This window comes from Ahaetulla prasina, chromosome 5, assembly GCF_028640845.1.
Source record: "Ahaetulla prasina isolate Xishuangbanna chromosome 5, ASM2864084v1, whole genome shotgun sequence".
Lineage (NCBI taxonomy): Eukaryota > Metazoa > Chordata > Lepidosauria > Squamata > Colubridae > Ahaetulla > Ahaetulla prasina.
The window spans coordinates 14,770,006-14,789,446 of record NC_080543.1 but is presented as its reverse complement, the minus strand read 5'-3'; the positions used below and the strand labels follow the sequence as shown (position 1 = coordinate 14,789,446).

Below are 19,441 nucleotides of genomic sequence, written 5' to 3'. Positions count from 1 at the left end.
GCTTTTAGTTGGCACCTTTTCATGGACACACGTGTCCCCCAATATACCAGCAGCTGCACACTATAAGTTGTCGAAGGATTTGTCAACCCAAATATCATGGTTTATGAAAAAAAAAAAGAATGAATGAACAGCAGATGGTTAGGCTATGGCATAGACTGCTTCTTAAAATCACAGGGGAGTGGGGAAAACATCTCCCTTAGAACAGAAAGTAATTTTTAGCAGAAAGAAAGGGGGAATATTTAATATCACACGTGAAGCTTACAATGGAAGCCACTGCAACCAAACTTTTATTTCTCTTTTGCCTTTTTTGAGTGGCGTTTCTCACATCCTTTTGAATTTTCTTCTTGTATTTTACAAAAAAAAATAAAAATACAATTATTAATATAAAGGAAAAGGAAATCTCCAATGTACAGTATGTTTGAATTGTTTCTTGTCCAAATATTAGACAAAATTCAGATGTTTGGCAACGGGCATGAATTTATAATGGTTATAACCATTAAGGGTCCTTAATGGGTCCTTGAGTAGTTCAGACTGCTAAGACAGTCTGTTATTAACAGCAGCTGCTTGCAATTACTGCAGGTTCAAGTCCCACCAGGCCCAAGGTTGACTCAGCCTTCCATCCTTTATAAGGTAGGTAAAATGAGGACCCAGATTGTTGGGGGCAATAAGTTGACTTTGTATATAATATACAAATGGATGAAGACTATTGCTTGACATAGTGTAAGCCGCCCTCAGTCTTCGGAGAAGGGCGGGATATAAATGCAAAAACAACAACAACAACAACAACAACAAAAACAACGTCCCAGGGTCATAGGACTGCCACTTGTGTTCTTCTCAGCCAACTTCCAACAAGTAAAATCACCAGGGGAGCCAGATTCGTGTAACAACCATATGATTCAGTTAACAACTGCAGTGAATTCATTTAATAGAAGAAGAAGAAGAAGAAGAAGAAGAAGAAGAAGAAGAAGAAGAAGAAGAAGAAGAAGAAGAAGAAGAAGAAGAAGAAGAGGAAGATGTAGAAGAGGAGAAAGAAGAAGAAGAAGAAGAAGAAGAAGAAGAAGAGGTAGAAGAGGAGGAGGAAGAAGAAGAAGAGGAAGAGGAAGGGGAAGAAGAAGAAGAAGAAGAAGAAGAAGAAGAAGAAGAAGAAGAAGAAGAGGTAGAAGAGGAGGAGGAAGAAGAAGAAGAGGAAGAGGAAGGGGAAGAAGAAGAAGAAGAAGTAAAAAGAAGGAGAGGAATAAGAATAAGAAGACTTTATTTTTCTCATTGAGAACCTGGTTCCTCTTCCTTCCTGTGTTTTTTTTTGTGTGTGTGTGTGTGCAAAAATCCATGTTCTAGGGGAGTTAAAGAGGCAAACAAAAGCCCCTTCCCTCCCATTTTCCTCCTCACTGGAAAAAAAAAAAGGTTTCTCCTTGGGTTTTTGAAAAAGGTATCGGGAGGAAAAATGCCAAGAACACCATTTACACACACCATACACAGGAAAACACCATTCTTTACGGCTGAATTCTGTTGCCCAAGGAAAAATAGGGGACAGCAGCCACCGCTAATGACCGTGACAATTCAAACCAACCACATTTGGGAAATTCCAGCAATTTTCCCCCATTATTTTTTTTTACCCCTCCAGGTCCTAAATAATATAACTTATCCTAAGGCTATTTTTCTGCAGGAGGAAATTGCTGTCCGTGGTCATCAGGTCCATTATGTGTTGGTTGGTTAGGTTTATACAGGTATGAACTGTATGTTAAGACGATCCTTCCCTTTGAACAACTCTAACTTTGGAAACTTCCCCTGTGTGGGAAGGTGGATTCAGAAATAAAAGTCAGCGACATCTCAGTCATGTTTTAAATCTGATGAGATATTGTTGTAAATGGCTTGACAATCTATAGGGGAAAGAGTGAGGGACTGCAAGTATATATTTGCTGATGTTGTTGTTCTACTTGTCACATCACACAAATTTCAAGGGGGGGGAGGCATGCGCCGGTGGTGGAATTCAATTTTTTTTAACTGGGTGTGGCTTGGTGGGCCTGGCAGGGGAAGGATACTGCAAAATCTCCATTCCCACCCCACTCCAGGGGAAGAATACTGGAAAATCCCCATTCCCTCCCCACTCCTGGGAGAAGGATATTGCAAAATCTTCATTCCTTCCCCACTCCTGGGAGAAGGATACTGCAAAATCTCCATTCCTTCCCCACTCCTGGGAGAAGGATACTGCAAAATCCCCATTTCCTCCTCACCCCTGGGGGAAGGATACTGCAAAATCTCCATTCCCACCATGCTCCAGGGGAAGGATCCTGCAAAATCCCCATTCCCTCCCCAGTCCTGGGGGAAGGATATTGCAAAATCCCCATTCCCTCCCCACTCCTGGGGGAAGGATCCTGTAAAATCTCTATTCCCACCCCGCTCCAGGGGAAGGATCCTGCAAAATCCCCATTCCCTCCCCAGTCCTGTGGGAAGGATACTGCAAAATCTCCATCCCCACCCCGCTCCAGGGGAAGAATCCTGCAAAATCCCCATTCCCTCCCCAGTCCTGGGGGAAGGATATTGCAAAATCTCCATTCCCACCCCACTCTGGGGCCAGCTAGAGGTGATATTTGCCAGTTCTCCGAACTACCCAAAATTTCCACTACCAGTTCTCCAGAACCTGTCAGAACCTGCTGAATTTCACTCCTGGGGGGGGCGCCCTATAAACCTTAAGAGGTAGACCAGTAGTAGCAAAAGAGCCACAATGATCAATTAAGACAGTTGGATCTGACGTTAAGAAGCCTAGAAATGAAATCCCAGCCAGGCGTCCTGGCTCTAGGCAAGCCAATTTATTTTTGATAATACTTTTATAATTCTATTTCATATTAACAAATGCTCAGTGAATGTGAGACCCACGTCAAGTTTTCATGCTTGAGAAAAGCCTGTAATAAATCAAGTAATCAAAAATAACTCTATCTGGCATATCTATTTTATTGGCGAATTGCAAGGTGGTTAAGATCAGACTGCACTAAAACAGTACCCCATAAGCAGTGAGTGGTTTGGATAATGAATTCATTTGCTTGCAGCTTTATATTTCGTGACTCTGAGGTTCTGCCATTATGATTAGAAATGATACAAAAAAAGACCAAAGGTGCTTTTTTTTTTTTTAAAGAGGCAACTCGACTTTCTGGTTTTTCTTTGAAGTTTCGCTTATCATCCAAGAAGCTTCTTCACTAGTCCAGCTAGATCAGAGATGTCAAACTCAGATCTGGCTCAATGGGCCACCTTGGAAACAAGCAAAGGACTGGCCCGTGGTGACTCTGCCAGTGAAAATGGAGCCCGAGAGGGCCACGTGGCCCCCCAGAGCTCCCATTTTCACTGGTAGAGGGCTGCAAGAGGCCCTCATGGCTGAAAATGGAGCTGAGGGGGGCCTGTGCACGCCCCCCCCGAGCTCCGATTTCGCTGGCAGAGGGCTGCAAGAGGCCCTTACGACTGAAAATGGTGCCTGTGGGGCCTGTGCGCGCCCCCCCCCCCCGAGCTCCGATTTCGCTGGCAAAGGGCTAGCAAAACAAACTTAAAAACAAAACGAAAGGAGAAACATTTCCCCTTTTGCATTTGAGCATGCAAGAAGGAACAGGAAAGGAGAAAGGGAAAGACGAAAAAGAAAAAGAAGGGAAGAGAGTAAGGAAGGAAAAATAAGGAAAGAGGAGAAGGAAGAAGAAAGGAGAATGAAGGGGGAAGGAAAAAGAGGAAGGAAGGAAGGAAGGAAGGAAGGAAGGAAGGAAGGAAGGAAGGAAGGAAGGAAGGGAGATGAAGAAGGAGAGTGAGGGAAGATCTGAGGGAAGTCCTGCCTTAGCACTTGGCCACCATAGGACCACAGGTGCCCCTGACATGAGTCATGTTGAGCTGGCCATGCATACTATGGCCACCCCAGCTCCCCGAGGTAAAACACAACCCTGATGCGGCCCTCAGTGAAATCAAGTTTGACGCCCCTGAGCTAGATTATGTATGTTTATCACGCATATCTACTGAGCCTTGAAGTAAGCATATTTCTTTTTCTCTCTTGCAAAAATGGCAGAAAAAAAACCACTCAAGCTTTTACTCTTCGCTGTGACTTGCTCGCCAATTCAAACTGCGGACTCCGACTAATCGAAAACAAGCCCTTTTCAAATAGCAGTTTGTAAAGACAGCCTGCGTAAGCCACGGTTTGAGTCAACCACAGTTCGGGGCTGAGACACGTTATAGAACCAGTGGCTTCTGAATTGCTCCTCTCGAGTAGGGAAGAAGGAGGAAAATGTTATGAGGGTGGAAAGAGGCATAATTTAAATGTCGCCTTTGAATGCACCACTGTGTTCACAATCCGTGAGTTAATTTGAGCTGCTCCGTTTCCCTAATTTTTCAGATGGGGAAAAGATTAATACAAGCATATTGCAAGCTGCCAGATGACTAAAAGAAGTGAAGAATTAAGCAGAGGATGTAGGCAAAGCCTCTTTTTGCTTGGCGTCTGGCTCAACCTTTGTTGAGGTTAATCGACCTGACAGGTTCCTTCATCCTCATTCTCAGACAATGAATTAACGTTCTCCCCATGACTACAGCTACCACCATTCGGCAAAAGGAAACTTGGGCAGCGTGAAAGCCTCACTAGTAGCTTTCCATTCTCCAAGAGATTGAGAGCCGATCAGGACAAATCATGCACCCTGAGAATACTGCATTCGGTTTTGGTCATCACACTATTAAAAAAGATGCTGAGACTCTAGCAAAAAGTGCAGAGAAGAGCAACCAGGATGATTAGGGGACTGGAAGCTAAAACATATGAAGAATGATTGCAGGAACTGGGCATGGTTAGTCAAGTGAAGAGAAGGACCATGATAGCAGTCTTCCAATATTTGAGGGGCTGCCACAGAGAGGAAGGGGTCAAGCTATTTTCCAAGGCACCTGAAGCCGACACAAGGAATAATCGATGGCATAGAATAACAGAGTTGGAAAGGACCTTGGAGGTCTTCTAGTCCAACCCCCTGCTTAGGCAGGAAATCCTACACCACTTCAGACAAATGGTTATCCAACATCCTCTTAAAAACTTCCAATGTTGGAGCATTCACAACTTCTGCAGGCAAGTTGTTCCACTGATTAATTGTTTTAACTGTCAGGAAATTTCTCCTTAGTTCTAAGTTGCTTCTCTCCTTGATTAGTTTCCACCCATTGCTTCTTGTTCTGCCCTCAGGTGCTTTGGAGAATAGCTTGACTCCCTCTTCTTTGTGGCAGCCCCTGAGATATTGGAACACTGCTATCATGTCTCCCCTTAGTCCTTCTTTTCATTAAACTAGACATACCCAGTTCCTGCATGGAAACTGATCAAGGAGAGAATTCAACCTAGAAATGAGGAGGGACTTTCTGACAGTGAGAACAATCAACCCATGGAACAGAAGTTGCCTTCAGAAGTTGTGGGAGCTTCATCACTGGAGGCTTTCGAGAAGAGATTGGAATGCCATTTGTCAGAAATGGTGTAGGGTCTCCTGTTTGGGTGGGGGATTGGACTAGATGACCTACAAAGTCCCTTCCAATTCTGTTCATCTGTTACATCTGTTAAAGAAGATGCTTTGGGGAGTTCACTTGGATCCCCCCCTTTTTTAATCCCACATTTTCCCATCTCCAAACAGCTGAGAATTTACCGAGTCCTGAATTGATGGAAGCTTTAGTTCCAGATCCCTTAAGTTTTTTTGGTTAGCTGCCATCGAAGCGAATACACAAGTAACTTAACCCTTGTGTGAATTGTAAACCGCCACTGCTGGATTCCCTTTGCTACAGCAGTAATGGACCATATGCAGAGGGCTCAGAAGGGAAAAGGAAACCGTCACAGTTTTTAAAGCAGGAAAGAAAACCCAAACCTGTAATTGAGTGGCAGCCATCTCATTACAGAAACTGAAACAAGTTTCCCAGATCCACCTCACAGACCACATTACGGGAGGAAAACATTCCTGGCATTTTGGCAACGTCTTTTTGCCTCCTTCGACAGCAGGAGCAAACACACTGCCAGGGCAGGAAAGAAAAGCACCAGGCAAGCGCTATCCAATTATACGTATATGTAGTTTCATTCTACAAATTGGAGCTCAGCGGCTTGGTGGCTCGTCTTCAGAATGCCACGGGAGGAGAATTTACGGCTTTGCAAACCTACAGAATTATTGGATCTCTCTCTCTCTCTCTTTCTCTTTTTTTAAAACTGCTACCCATTTGGCAAGTATCACCAAAAATAAAAAAAAATGCAGGTGCATTTGAGCATAAACAGCAAAAGACTGCGTTGCTGGGATGGGGAAGGCAATATTGTTCAGGGTCATCGGGAAATGACTAATCCCTTCACTGGCGTGGTTTCGAATCCACTGGAGGGGAAAACCAAACCAAACAATGTTTTTTGGTCACAGCTACCAGATTCTATGGAATTCACAGATGCTGCGAGGATCATCCTCAGAAAGTTAAGTCCATGTCCAAGATCAGCTGGCTAGAAATTTTAGGGATTTTTAACTGGATGTGAACGGAGAATGGAGAAACACAGGTTTGTGGGGATCCCTGGCGTTCTCTGAGCTTGGTTTTTTTCTTGAAGACGTTTCATTAACGAACTAGGTAACATCATCAGTGCTCTGATGTTACCTAGTTGGGTAATGAAATGTTTGCAAAAAAAAACAACCAAGCTCAGAGAACGCCAAGGATCCCTCATTTCAACCCTGAGCTACAAATATTCTCCTTTATTGGTACAATCATCATCATCCTCTTTTAACGACCCCATAATCCCTTGCGAGGTAGAGTCTGGGCAACTAAATGGAGCTGAGTGTTTACTGGCCGGATGCCCTTCCTGTTGCCAATGTGGAGGTTTTTTCCCCCCAGCAGATATATTCCCAGTGTGCCCAGAGAGAGAAATATCTGCCTCTACCTAGGATCGAACTCACAGCCTCCTGATTGTGAGGTGAGGGCTCCACCTCTAGGCCACCGCCCCATTCTTGATCAGTACAATATATACATGTAATAACTGCATGCCAGAAGCAAATACATGAATTAGCCGATTAAGAGATTCCCTTTACTAGAAGAAGAGCAAGGTATTCATGAAGGAGAGGTTCATTTTAATAACTTTTAGGTGCGAATTTGGGACAGACACGATAATAGATGCTACCTGAGTGCTGGCAACATTGGTTCCATCGGTGACTTCCACTGTCATGTTGTACATCGATCTCTGCTCCGCGTCCAAGGGTTTTGCGACGACAATCGTCCCCACACCTTTGTCCGCTTCGAAAGAGCTCTCGAAATTCCCCCCTAGTTGTCGTTACAACAGAAAGTACAATTACCATTCACAGAATGTTTTGGATTCGAGACAATAAAATACCCAAGGCAACAGGCGCAGACCAGGGCATGCGCTGATTTACAAAGAGGCACTGCACAAAACGTGCCCTTATCATCCTTGCTCTACGCTAATTTTTTTTCTCTTTCAGGCATCATTTCTATATTTCAAAACCGTGCAACATGGGACAGGAAGGGGGAGAAGAAAAATAACAACCAATATTGCGGACAGAAGATTCAGCAATGCATCCATGCAGACTGTAAATGTACACCCTTGTTAATAGGAAAGCCCCATCTTCGTGGCATAGGCCTTTGGGATCAAGATTTTTTTAATCAATTTTTTATTGACTCCCCCCTCCCCCTCCCCACACACGTACATAGTTTATGAGCAGAGTATTGGCCGTATCATATCTTACACAACTTAACATATACAAATACATTTTGCTTAATTACAATTTCTGCCAAAATATTCTTTTTCCCTATTTTAATCATATCTTAATATTTCTATGCTCATTTATATAAACCACATCTTCTTTCGCCCTCAAATTCTAATTTCTCCATTTTTACGAATATATATTCTCTTATTATTTTTTAGCTAGTTCAATTTTTATTCTGATATATTCAAACATGTTTTGGGTTGCCTTTCTTCCATTTCACCGCTTCCGTTTTACAGCAATCTTTCTTCTCTTTCTCATTCCTCTCCCTCCCTTCTTTTATCCTTCCTACTTTCTTCTTTCCTCTCCTACTCCTTCTCCTTTTTTTATTTTTTTTATTTTTTATTTGCATTTATATCCCGCCCTTCTCCGAAGACTCAGGGCGGCTTACACTATGTCAAGCAATAGTCTTCATCCATTTGTATATTATATACAAAGTCAGTTTACTGCCCCCAACAATCTGGGTCCTCATTTTACCTACCTTATAAAGGATGGAAGGCTGAGTCAACCTTGGGCCTGGTGGGACTTGAACCTGCAGTAATTGCAAGCAGCTGCTGTTAATAACAGACTGTCTTAGCAGTCTGAGCCACCAGAGGCCCTTCCTTTCTCCCCCTCTTCCATTCTTCCTCCCTCTCTAACCTTCTCTTTGGGATCAAGATTTGAGCATCATTTTCATGTCACGTGATCTGTCCGGCATCAGTGTTTTTTTTAAAACAAGAGTTGACACCTTTAATTAACAGTCCTCTTCATGAAAGAAATACCCATTTCTCATAGAAAGCGGCTTTAAACCAGGTTGGTTAGTTAGCCAAAACGTCTAGATTAACAGGGCTGGCTACCCAGTCAAGAACTTTCCACATTTCCACCTCCCCCCATTATATGTCAAATTTACCGAGGGCGACTTAGCACCGATCCCACGATTTTCTGTTTGGCGTGTGTTAGGATCACCAAAAACACAAAGGAAGTCTAATGCACACGACCCCCCACTGTCTTCGTGGCAGTCTATTTGAAAGCAGATCTTGGTTTTCTTTCAATTAGTGAGCCCATAAGTGCTTCCCATGCGTTAAAAAAAAGCCTCCATTGATCTGAGAGAGAGAGAGAGAGTGTGATTCCGCTTGATTGGCAAAAAAGAGTTTTTTCCTGGAGATACAGAAGCGAAAAATCTTTAGGGAGATGCGTTAGGCTCTCAGAAAAGAGGGAAGAGCGAATATCATATATGTTTGTCGAAGGGGGAAGTGCCAACAGCTGTCCTTAGCTTATTTCTTGTACATGATTAGAAATATAAAACAGCTGATGGCCGAAAAAGACCTAGTGGTCCATTGAATTGGCCCCGAGTTGATTGATTTATTTTTATATTTTATTTATATTTACCTAAAAAAAAAATTTCGGAGAAAAATTTACTATTCAAATTTTTAAATAGAAATAGAAAGCATCATGAACAGCGTCCAGCTGTTCAGTTTTAAATGGGAGGAGTGTCAGGGTGATGAAGGATTTAAAACTGACCAGCTGCGGTAAGGCTGAGAACCAAGATGATGAACTGAGGATGAGTTAGCAGGGTTATTGCCGCTTTAAGACTGACGATGAGTCAGCAGGATTAGTGCCACTTTAAGGAGCTGTCTATATAAGGGAGGCCATTAGAGGGCGTCTCTCTCTCTCTCTCCTTGTGTATCTCTCTCCTCGTTGTGTTTTATCCAGATTGTAGTTCTCCGTGTAGAGTCGAAGATTGCTTGCTTGCCTGGTATGTGCCTACCATGTGTATGTACGTATATAGAAGTCTTGTATATAAACCACTGTTTGTAAGACAAACTTGTGTCCTGTATTTTGCTCCAGGGTTGTCTCAAACTAGTAAACACTCTGACAGGATGACATATGCTTATCCCAAGCATGTTTAAATTCCATGATTAATGACTGACCCACTACCTGTGCTGGAAATTCGTTCCGAGCTTCCACTACTCTGTCTGCGAAGTCGTACTTTCTAACATGATTTTTGAACGTCCCTCCTAAGAACGTCCCTCCTAAAATGGTGCAGTGGTTAGAATGCAGTACTGCAGGCTACTTCTGCTAACTGCCGGCTGCCAGCAGTTTGGCAGTTCGAGTCTCACCAGGCTCAAGGTTGACTCAGCCTTCCATACTTCCGAGGTGGGTAAAATGAGGACTCGGATTGTTGGGGGGGTGCAAACACTGTAAACCGCTTAGAGAGGGCTGTAAAGCACTGTGGAGCGGTATATAAATCTAAGTGCTATTGCTATCAGTTTGAGGCTATGTCCCCTGTTCTTGAGCTTTTTAAATACTGAAAATACTGCCTTCTAGAACCTTATTCACAACCTTAATATACTTAAAGGTTTCAGTGATGTTACCCCTACCCGTTCTGTCCTCCAGGTTATACATATCCAGTGATTAATACCGTGTATTACTGTCCATATTCAGTGTTTCATCTTGATGACACAAAAGGGAAGCATGATGGTCTCCAATTATGTCCTAGAAGCTACTGGTAGAAAACCCATTTCTGATTAGCAAACTTCTTGTACCAAGGATAGCTGATTTACTTGGTTAGTTCTACTTCCACTATTGCAGGTAGATCATGGAAAGACTTCTCCTGTCCTTGTAGAAACAGACAGAATCTAACTCAGGGTCAGGAATAAGTTATTTGTGGATTGTTGTGGTCCATCAGCACTCCAAAACTCAATGGCAAAAAGGTTGAAATTGGTTCCATCTTGGTTTAGAGGTAGAGTGGAGATTTAAGAGTTGGAATAGAAGTGGTTTGCCTTCTAACTTTTACCCTCTTTAACAACATCTATGACCCTTAAGCGAGTCATTAATTGGCTTTCTTTGGTCATTCAAAAGTTGTGAGCTTCTGACTTCTTGGGCTATTGGAAGGCTATTTGGAAAGCAGAACTTGCCTTGCATGTACTGTATGGTTGGCAGGGATTCCTAAGAGAGACACAATGGTTCTCTTTGGGCAGGAATCGAAACATTTGCACAACTGAACGTTGCAAAACTCCAAATCTCATTTATGTTAATACCCACCATAGTGACAACGCTAGTTGCGTATACTGAACCAGAAAGTTAAAAATATACGACTCTTAGGATCCTGCACCACTGTCTTCCGTTACTTTTGATTCAAATTATTTGTATCTGAGTAAAAATCTATTTCATATTTTACCATCCACACCCATCCACCTCATGTCAGTGCAAAGGATCATGACTATAGCTAAATTGAAGTTAGAAGAATTATTTCTCAAGCCTATACACAAAAATTTAATCAACTAAAGTTCAACATTAAACTGGTGCCAGACAAAGGCCAATGGAATTCAGGGCAGGCTGGACTTGCATTGTTTGTGGGAATATAACGATTCTAAGCTGATGATGTGCTTAACTCTGCCCTCCCAACTCTGCCTGCTCTTCACATCAGTTGCTTTGCACCTATCCTAAACGACAACATTTCTTCAACATGATGACTTTTCCCAGTGATGGGTTTCAAATTTTTTTCTACCTGTTCTGTGGGTGTGGCTTGGTGGGCATGGCAGGGGAAGGATACTGTAAAATCTCCATTCCCACCCCACTCTAGGGGAAGGATACTGTAAAATCTCCATTCCCTCCCCAATCCAGGGGAAGGATACTGCAAAATCCCCATTTCTTCCCAATCCAGGGAAGAGCGAATATCATATATGTTTGTCGAAGGGGGAAGTGCCAACAGCTGTCCTTAGCTTATTTCTTGTACATGATTAGAAACATAAAACAGCTGATGGCCGAAAAAGACCTAGTGGTCCATTGAATTGGCCCCGAGTTGATTGATTTATTTTTATATTTTATTTATATTTACCTAAAAAAAAATTTTCGGAGAAAAATTTACTATTCAAATTTTTAAATAGAAATAGAAAGCATCATGAACAGCGTCCAGCTGTTCAGTTTTAAATGGGAGGAGTGTCAGGGTGATGAAGGATTTAAAACTGACCAGCTGCGGTAAGGCTGAGAACCAAGATGATGAACTGAGGATGAGTTAGCAGGGTTATTGCCGCTTTAAGACTGAGGATGAGTCAGCAGGATTAGTGCCACTTTAAGGAGCTGTCTATATAAGGGAGGCCATTAGAGGGCGTCTCTCTCTCTCTCTCTCTCTCCTTGTGTATCTCTCTCCTCGTCGTGTTCTATCCGGATTGTAGTTCTCCGTGTAGAGTCGAAGACTGCTTGTTTGCCTGGTATGTGCCTACCATGTGTATGTACGTATATAGAAGTCTTGTATATAAACCACTGTTTGTAAGACAAACTTGTGTCCTGTATTTTGCTCCTGGGTTGTCTCAAACTAGTAGTCATGCTGTAAAACACTCAGACAGGATGGACATGTGCTTATCCCAAGCATGTTTAAAACTCCATGATTAATGACTGACCCACTACCTGTGCTAGAAATTCGTTCCGAGCTTCCACTACTCTGTCTGTGAAGTCGTACTTTCTAACATGATTTTTGAACATCCCTCCTAAGAGCCGCAATGGTGCAGTGGTTAGAATGCAGTACTGCAGGCTACTTCTGCTAACTGCCGGCTGCCAGCAGTTTGGCAGTTCGAGTCTCACCAGGCTCAAGGTTGACTCAGCCTTCCATACTTCCGAGGTTGGTAAAATGAGGACTCGGATTGTTGGGGGGGTGCAAACACTGTAAACCGCTTAGAGAGGGCTGTAAAGCACTGTGGAGCGGTATATAAATCTAAGTGCTATCGCTATCAGTTTGAGGCTATGTCCCCTGTTCTTGAGCTTTTTAAATACTGAAAATACTGCCTTCTAGAACCTTATTCACAACCTTAATATACTTAAAGGTTTCAGTGATGTTACCCCTACCCCTTCTGTCCTCCAGGTTATACATATCCAGTGATTAATACCGTGTATTACTGTCCATATTCAGTGTTTCATCTTGATGACACAAAAGGGAAGCATGATGGTCTCCAATTATGTCCTAGAAGCTACTGGTAGAAAACCCATTTCTGATTAGCAAACTTCTTGTACCAAGGATAGCTGATTTACTTGGTTAGTTCTACTTCCACTATTGAAGGTAGATCATGGAAAGACTTCTCCTGTCCTTGTAGAAACAGACAGAATCTAACTCAGGGTCAGGAATAAGTTATTTGTGGATTGTTGTGGTCCATCAGCACTCCAAAACTCAATGGCAAAAAGGTTGAAATTGGTTCCATCTTGGTTTAGAGGTAGAGTGGAGATTTAAGAGTTGGAACAGAAGTGGTTTGCCTTCTAACTTTTACCCTCTTCAACAACATCTATGACCCTTAAGCGAGTCATTAATTGGCCTTCTTTGGTCATTCAAAAGTTGTGAGCTTCTGACTTCTTGGGCTATTGGAAGGCTATTTGGAAAGCAGAACTTGCCTTGCATGTACTGTATGGTTGGCAAGGATTCCTAAGAAAAACACAATGGTTCTCTTTGGGCAGGAATCGAAAGATTTGCACAACTGAACGTTGCAAAACTCCAAATCTCATTTATGTTAATACCCACCATAGTGACAACGCTAGTTGCGTATACTGAACCAGAAAGTTAAAAATATACGACTCTTAGGATCCTGCACCACTGTCTTCCGTTACTTTTGATTCAAATTATTTGTATCTGAGTAAAAATCTATTTCATATTTTACCATCCACACCCATCCACCTCATGTCAGTGCAAAGGATCATGACTATAGCTAAATTGAAGTCAGAAGAATTATTTCTCAAGCCTATACACAAAAATTTAATCAACTAAAGTTCAACATTAAACTGGTGCCAGACAAAGGCCAATGGAATTCAGAGCAGGCTGGACTTGCATTGTTTGTGGGAATATAACGATTCTAAGCTGATGATGTGCTTAACTCTGCCCTCCCAACTCTGCCTGCTCTTCACATCAGTTGCTTTGCACCTATCCTAAACGACAACATTTCTTCAACATGATGACTTTTCCCAGTGATGGGTTTCAAATTTTTTTCTACCTGTTCTGTGGGCATGGCAGGGGAAGGATACTGTAAAATCTCCATTCCCACCCCATTCTAGGGGAAGGATACTGTAAAATCTCCCTTCCCTTCCCAATCCAGGGGAAGGATACTGTAAAATCTCCATTCCCTCCCCAATCCAGGGGAAGGATACTGCAAAATCCCCATTTCTTCCCGATCAGCTGGGATTCGGGAGGCAGAGAATAGATGAGGGCAGGGCCAGTCAGAATTTTTACTACCAGTTCTCCGAACTACTCAAAATTTCCGCTACTGGTTCTCCAGAACTGGTCAGAACCTGCTGAAACCCAACTCTGGATTCTCCCCAGTAACTGCTTTATTAAAAAGTACAAGTTCGGTAAGGCTAGGGATGCCCCTCCCCAATTTATGACTAAATAAATCAGTCATTATGTTTAGAAATGCCACTGATCCAAAGCAACCATGCTTCCTCACCTTGCCCCTTTTCTGCCTTCCCATCAAGTAAATGCATTTTAATTGGAATTTACAGAAAATCTTTCTGGAGAAGGAAAAAGAAAAGAGGTCAGAGGCACCTAAAGTTTTCTGTCCCATTTTAACTGAAGGAGTCAGGAAGATTAATGGATGAGCCAGGGTACCTAGCGATGTCACAGAAGGTGTGATTATATGCCAGGATGTTTACAAGAATGAGCATTTTTTAATGATCAATATCAGTGCCTCCTCCTCCTCCTCTGCTTCCCAAACAATTATCCTGAACAATTTTAGGGCACGGGGAAAAAAAAACACGCTTGGTTTTAAATCTTGCTACAATGAGGAAAATACAGAATGGCTTCAATCTCAGGAGATCTAGCACCCCTGGAAGTTAGCAAACCAAGTGGCTTTCAACTTCACAGAAAAGTTCAACTTCCAGATATCCTGTCATTATATGGCATAGTTCCTTTCTCCTAGATAAGCAAAAAAAGCATAGTTTTTAAATCCTTGGTTCCACACTGTGAGTAGTCACACTGAGGCAAGATTTTGCACGTTTTTCGGGGGGGATCTTTTCTTGGCCAGGGGGATCCGTTTTCTCCCTCTCCCTTTTGGTAGAAATTTTAAATCCACTTGGGGACGGGGTGGGGGCAGCTAGTTAATGCTAGGCTCTATAGCAGTGATGGCAAATCTTTTAGACAAATCTTTTAGACCGAGTGCCCAAACTGCACATGCGCGCATGCCCAGATGGACAAGTGTGAACGTGCGCATCAGGGGTGGGTTCTACTTACTTTACTACCAGTTTGCAATGGGATCACCCATGTGTGATCGCTTCACTCGTGCACCAAGCTTCTGTGTGTGCGCCAAGCTTCTGCACATGCGCAGATGGTCTATGATTACATACGAGTGGGTGGGCAGAGCCTGCCCCCGGTTTCACTACCGGTTCACAAGAACCGGACCGAACCCCCCACTGGTGTACATGCGAGCGTGCATACGCAGACATGCGCAGGAAAGACCGAAAACCAGCTGCCTGGCGGGAGGCGGGGCATCCCAACATCAGCAGTGCGGCAAGATCTTTTTCTTTTGTGAGCTTCTGTTTCGTCGTTTGCAGGGAAACAGAAGCTCGTGAAAGAAATGCCATGGAGATCTGACCTGGGGTGACGGTACGGGTGTCAGCAGAGAGGGCTCGGCGTGCCACCTCTGGCACGCGCACCATAGGTTCACCATCACGGCTCTATAGGGTGTAGAATATCCTGTTCCTTTATATATAGGGATGGGTATTTTAAAAAACTAAGCCTTTTCATTTCAATGATCGGTAGATGGCAGCCAAGAGTTATTCTTCGTCTCTCCATAGCCATCCAGTGGTCCTCACAGAGTCCTGCAGCTTCCAGTTTACTAAATCTGTATTTGCTCCAGATTGTAATTTGACACTGCTTGGGATGGGGAAATCCTTATAGACCCTGCTCTGTCCAATATCTATAAAAAGAAAGGCAGAATTATATGGTGAAAATACTTGCTAGGAGCTATTTCTCCTTTCAAAAGGTGACACAGAGCTCTTCAAAATTTGAGATCTTTAGACACATAGAAAAAGATCCCAAGTACTTCAAAAAATGACTGTAGTGGAAGGGGTTATAGCTCATTACTAAACAGTTACCATTTTGGGCGTGACCAGGAAAATACCAATTTCCCCCCAAAAGCAAATTGGCATAGTTGCTCCCTGCAATCTTGTCTAGTCCTTCAGAGTAGAGGTGAGTTTCAGCAGGTTCTGACCAGTTCTGGAGAACTGGTAAGCGAAAATTTTGAGTAGTTTGGAGAACCGGTAGTAAAAATTCTGACTGGCCCCACCCCCATCTCTTCTCTGCCTCCAAGTCCCAGCTGATCTGGAGGAAATGGGGATTTTGGAGTATCCTTCCCCTGGAGTGGGGTGGGAATGTCGATTTTACAGTATCCTTCCCCTGCCACGCCCACCAAGCCATGCCATGCCCACCAACCCACACCCACAGAACTGGTAGTAAAAAAATTTAAAACCCACCACTACTCCAGAGTATTTAGTATCCAATCCAAAGTTTTATCATTTCTCCTTCCTCCTTCTCCTCCTCTGGGCAGGCTTCAAATAGAAACCAAATGAAGATTAAACATCTCTATTTCCAGAAACTAGAGACCAGGAGCCGAAACTGGGGTCAACAACATGAGATATGAAAAAAAAAAAAAAAAGGAAGCCAAAGGATGGAGGAAAAACTCCCTCAATTCATCCCATAACAGGATCAGGTTCCATGTGACATCTGGCTTCTCATGATTAAAAATTATGCTTGCTGGGGGAAAAAAAAAAGAAAAGAAAAATAAGTTTAATTAAATAAAGAGAGCCAGCTTTGGCCTCATCTGTATTTCTAGGAATGACTCCCGAGACTCACAAGGGTCCTCTAAGCTTTCTTACAAAATAAAAATCACGACATTTGCAAGAAGGATAGCTTCAGCTTCCCCCCACCACCACCAAAGTGGGAATTTGCTCTATACAAAAAGGTCCTCCCCACTCCCTTCCTTTAAACAGGCAGATCGTATATGCAGGGGAGCATTCAATAATGTGTTTTCCTTCATCCGCAGATTGATGTTACAGTCTCTGCCACCACTTCTTTGCACGGCACAATTTGATTTGTTTCAAGCTGTGAGGTGAGGGCTTGAGTGTAGATGGCTAAGGAAGCAAACAGATGTTCGAACGAAAAGAGAGCCACCTCCCCCTCGGTTGATCTAAGAAAAACGTCTGGACCAGGGAGTGAAATTCATCCGGTTCTATCCGGATCGTGCCATTACGGTAGGGCTGACTGCGAAAAGCCCCGCCCACCCGCATGGATGTCATGATGTCCCTTGCTTGTGAAAGTTTTCAGCCTATGTGCATGCGCAGAAGGCTTTGCGCATGCACGGACGACGCACGCACATTTGCAAAACCGGTAGGGAAGGTAAGTGAATTTCACCTCCGGTCTGAACATATCGTGCTAAGCCTAGTTCTTCCCAAAGATCCTGTTGTGGTCCGCCAGCAGCCTGCTGAGGTGGCAACGGAGTCAGACAGCGATGAGGCTGAGGAAGAACATGGGCCAGTCCTGGAGGCTGGAGAAGGCCCGGATGAGGGCTCTGCATCGGAGGCAGAGGTGGGGCCAGGGCCATTGGGGAGTGAGCTGCGGACTCCAGAGCCTCCAGAGGCTGACAGTTGTGAGGTAGAGGAACAGGAGGAGCCTGTTCCTAATGCACACATGAGAAGAACTGCCAGAAGGCAAGAGCAGCTAAAGCAAAAAGGACGACTCAGGAGAAGGGCCAAGAGAAGATTGGCCCCTCCCATTAGGCTTAAAAGGCCAGCAACGGCGTTTGGACTCTTTGCCAGAAAACAACATTGATAGCTTTGTCTTGTTGCATTTGTTTCATATCAGTGTCTTCTGAACTTTTGCCAAGAAATGCCTTTGGCAGTTTGTCTAATGGACCAAGGTTGGTGACAGGACTGAGGAATTGTGTTGGGAGGAATTTGTTTTAATTTAGTTTGGACTAAGCTGAGAATGAGTTAATTCTCAGCTGTGCTAATAAAGTTTCTATACTGACTGAGTTTCCTACTACCTACTTGGGCCTGGGTCACAACAGATCTCCGCCTCTGCCTTTAAAAAGAATAATGCCCTTCGAACCTGATGCTAATTTGATTTTATGCCAAAAATATACTATTCCCCATGCAATCTTCTATGCATGTCTCGGCAACTTATCTTTTCTTGGAGCTGCTACACGCACACTCCGTAGCATTCAACCGTGAGCAGTGGACTAACTGTTCTTGACATTTAATTAAACCCATAATGGTATTAATGCATTAAAATATTACTATTGGATTATACGCTTTTCATTATTGCCTTTTTTTCTTCCTTTCAAAGCAGCCCTTGCCCTTTGCTTTCTCTGATAAAAAAGGGAAGATAATCTCTCACACAGATTTTGGCTCACCAAAAAGAAAAGGGATGGGTTGTTTCTCATGCAGAAATCTGTGCTAAAGCCCACTTTTAGCCTTGGGACGGGGTGCTTTCTTGCAGATAATGTTTTAATTGATAATTCTGAGAGGAGGAAGAGGAGGAGGAGGAGGAGGAGGAGGAGGAGGAGGCGGCGGCAATAACTGAAGGTGCTTCATTGGAAACATAATGAGAAGTCAGAAGACCAAAAAATTATTAGAAGACCAAAAAATTATTAGAAGACCAAAAAATTATTAGAAGACCAAAAGCATAAGAGCACCAGTGTGCCTACAGTCCTTGCCCTAATGTTCCCTTTAATTGTATTCACTTTATATATTCAATTCACACTTATACTTATATATATTATCTAATATGTACTCGACAAAATAAATACATAAAATAAATAAAAAAATAAATTATCTTGGCTTAATAGTAAAAACAGCCGCATTGTAAGTTCTGTATTTTAAAAGTTAGAAGTAATTAAAAGTTGTTGTTGTTGTTGTTGCTAGTTGCGAAGTCATGTCTGACCCATCGTGACCCCATGGACAACGTTCCTCCAGGCCTTCCTGTCCTCTACCATCCTCTGGAGTCTATTTAAGCTCACGCCGACTGCTTCAGTGACTCCATCCAGCCACCTCATTCTCTGTCGTCCCCTTCTTCTTTTGCCCTCCATCGTTCCCAGCATTCAGCTCTTCTCCAGTTAGTCCTTCCTTCTCATTAGGTGGCCAAAGTATTTGAGTGTCATCTTCAGGATCTGGCCTTCTGAAGAGCAGCCAGGGTTGATCTCCTCTAGGATTGACCAGTTTGATTGCCTTGTAGTCCAAGGGACTCGCACGAGTCTTCTCCAGCACCAGAGTTCAAAGGCCTCAATTCTCAGCCTTCCTTATGGTCCAACTTTCACAGCCATACGTTGCAACTGGGAAAACCATAGCCTTGACTATACGCACTTTTGTTGGCAGGGTGATGTCTCTGCTTTTTAGTATGCTGTGTAGCTTTATCATGGCTTTCCTCCCGAGCAAGCTTCTTTTAATTTAAATTAAAATTAAAACTTGGAAGGTATTAAAAAGGAAGATAATCTCTCACACAGATTTTGGCTCACCAAGAAGAAAAGGGATGGGTTGTTTCTCATGCAGAAATCTGTGCTAAAGCCCACTTTTAGCCTTGGGACGGGGTGCTTTCTTGCAGATAATGTTTTAATTGATAATTCTGAGAGGAGGAAGAGGAGGAGGAGGAGGAGGAGGAGGCGGCAATAACTGAAGGTGCTTCATTGGAAACATAATGAGAAGTCAGAAGACCAAAAAATTATTAGAAGACCCAAAAATTATTAGAAGACCAAAAAATTATTAGAAGACCAAAAGCA

General features: G+C 43.1%; 1 protein-coding gene across 1 annotated transcript in view; it reads right to left on the bottom strand.

The window, feature by feature from the left end:
* Nucleotides 1–19,441, bottom strand: part of FAT3 (FAT atypical cadherin 3) — a 662,194-nt gene that overhangs the window by 184,920 nt on the left and 457,833 nt on the right. The window contains exon 7 of the mRNA XM_058185941.1: nt 7,118–7,257. Coding sequence (XP_058041924.1) covers nt 7,118–7,257 — 140 coding nt within the window. The remainder of the gene's footprint in view (nt 1–7,117; nt 7,258–19,441) is intronic.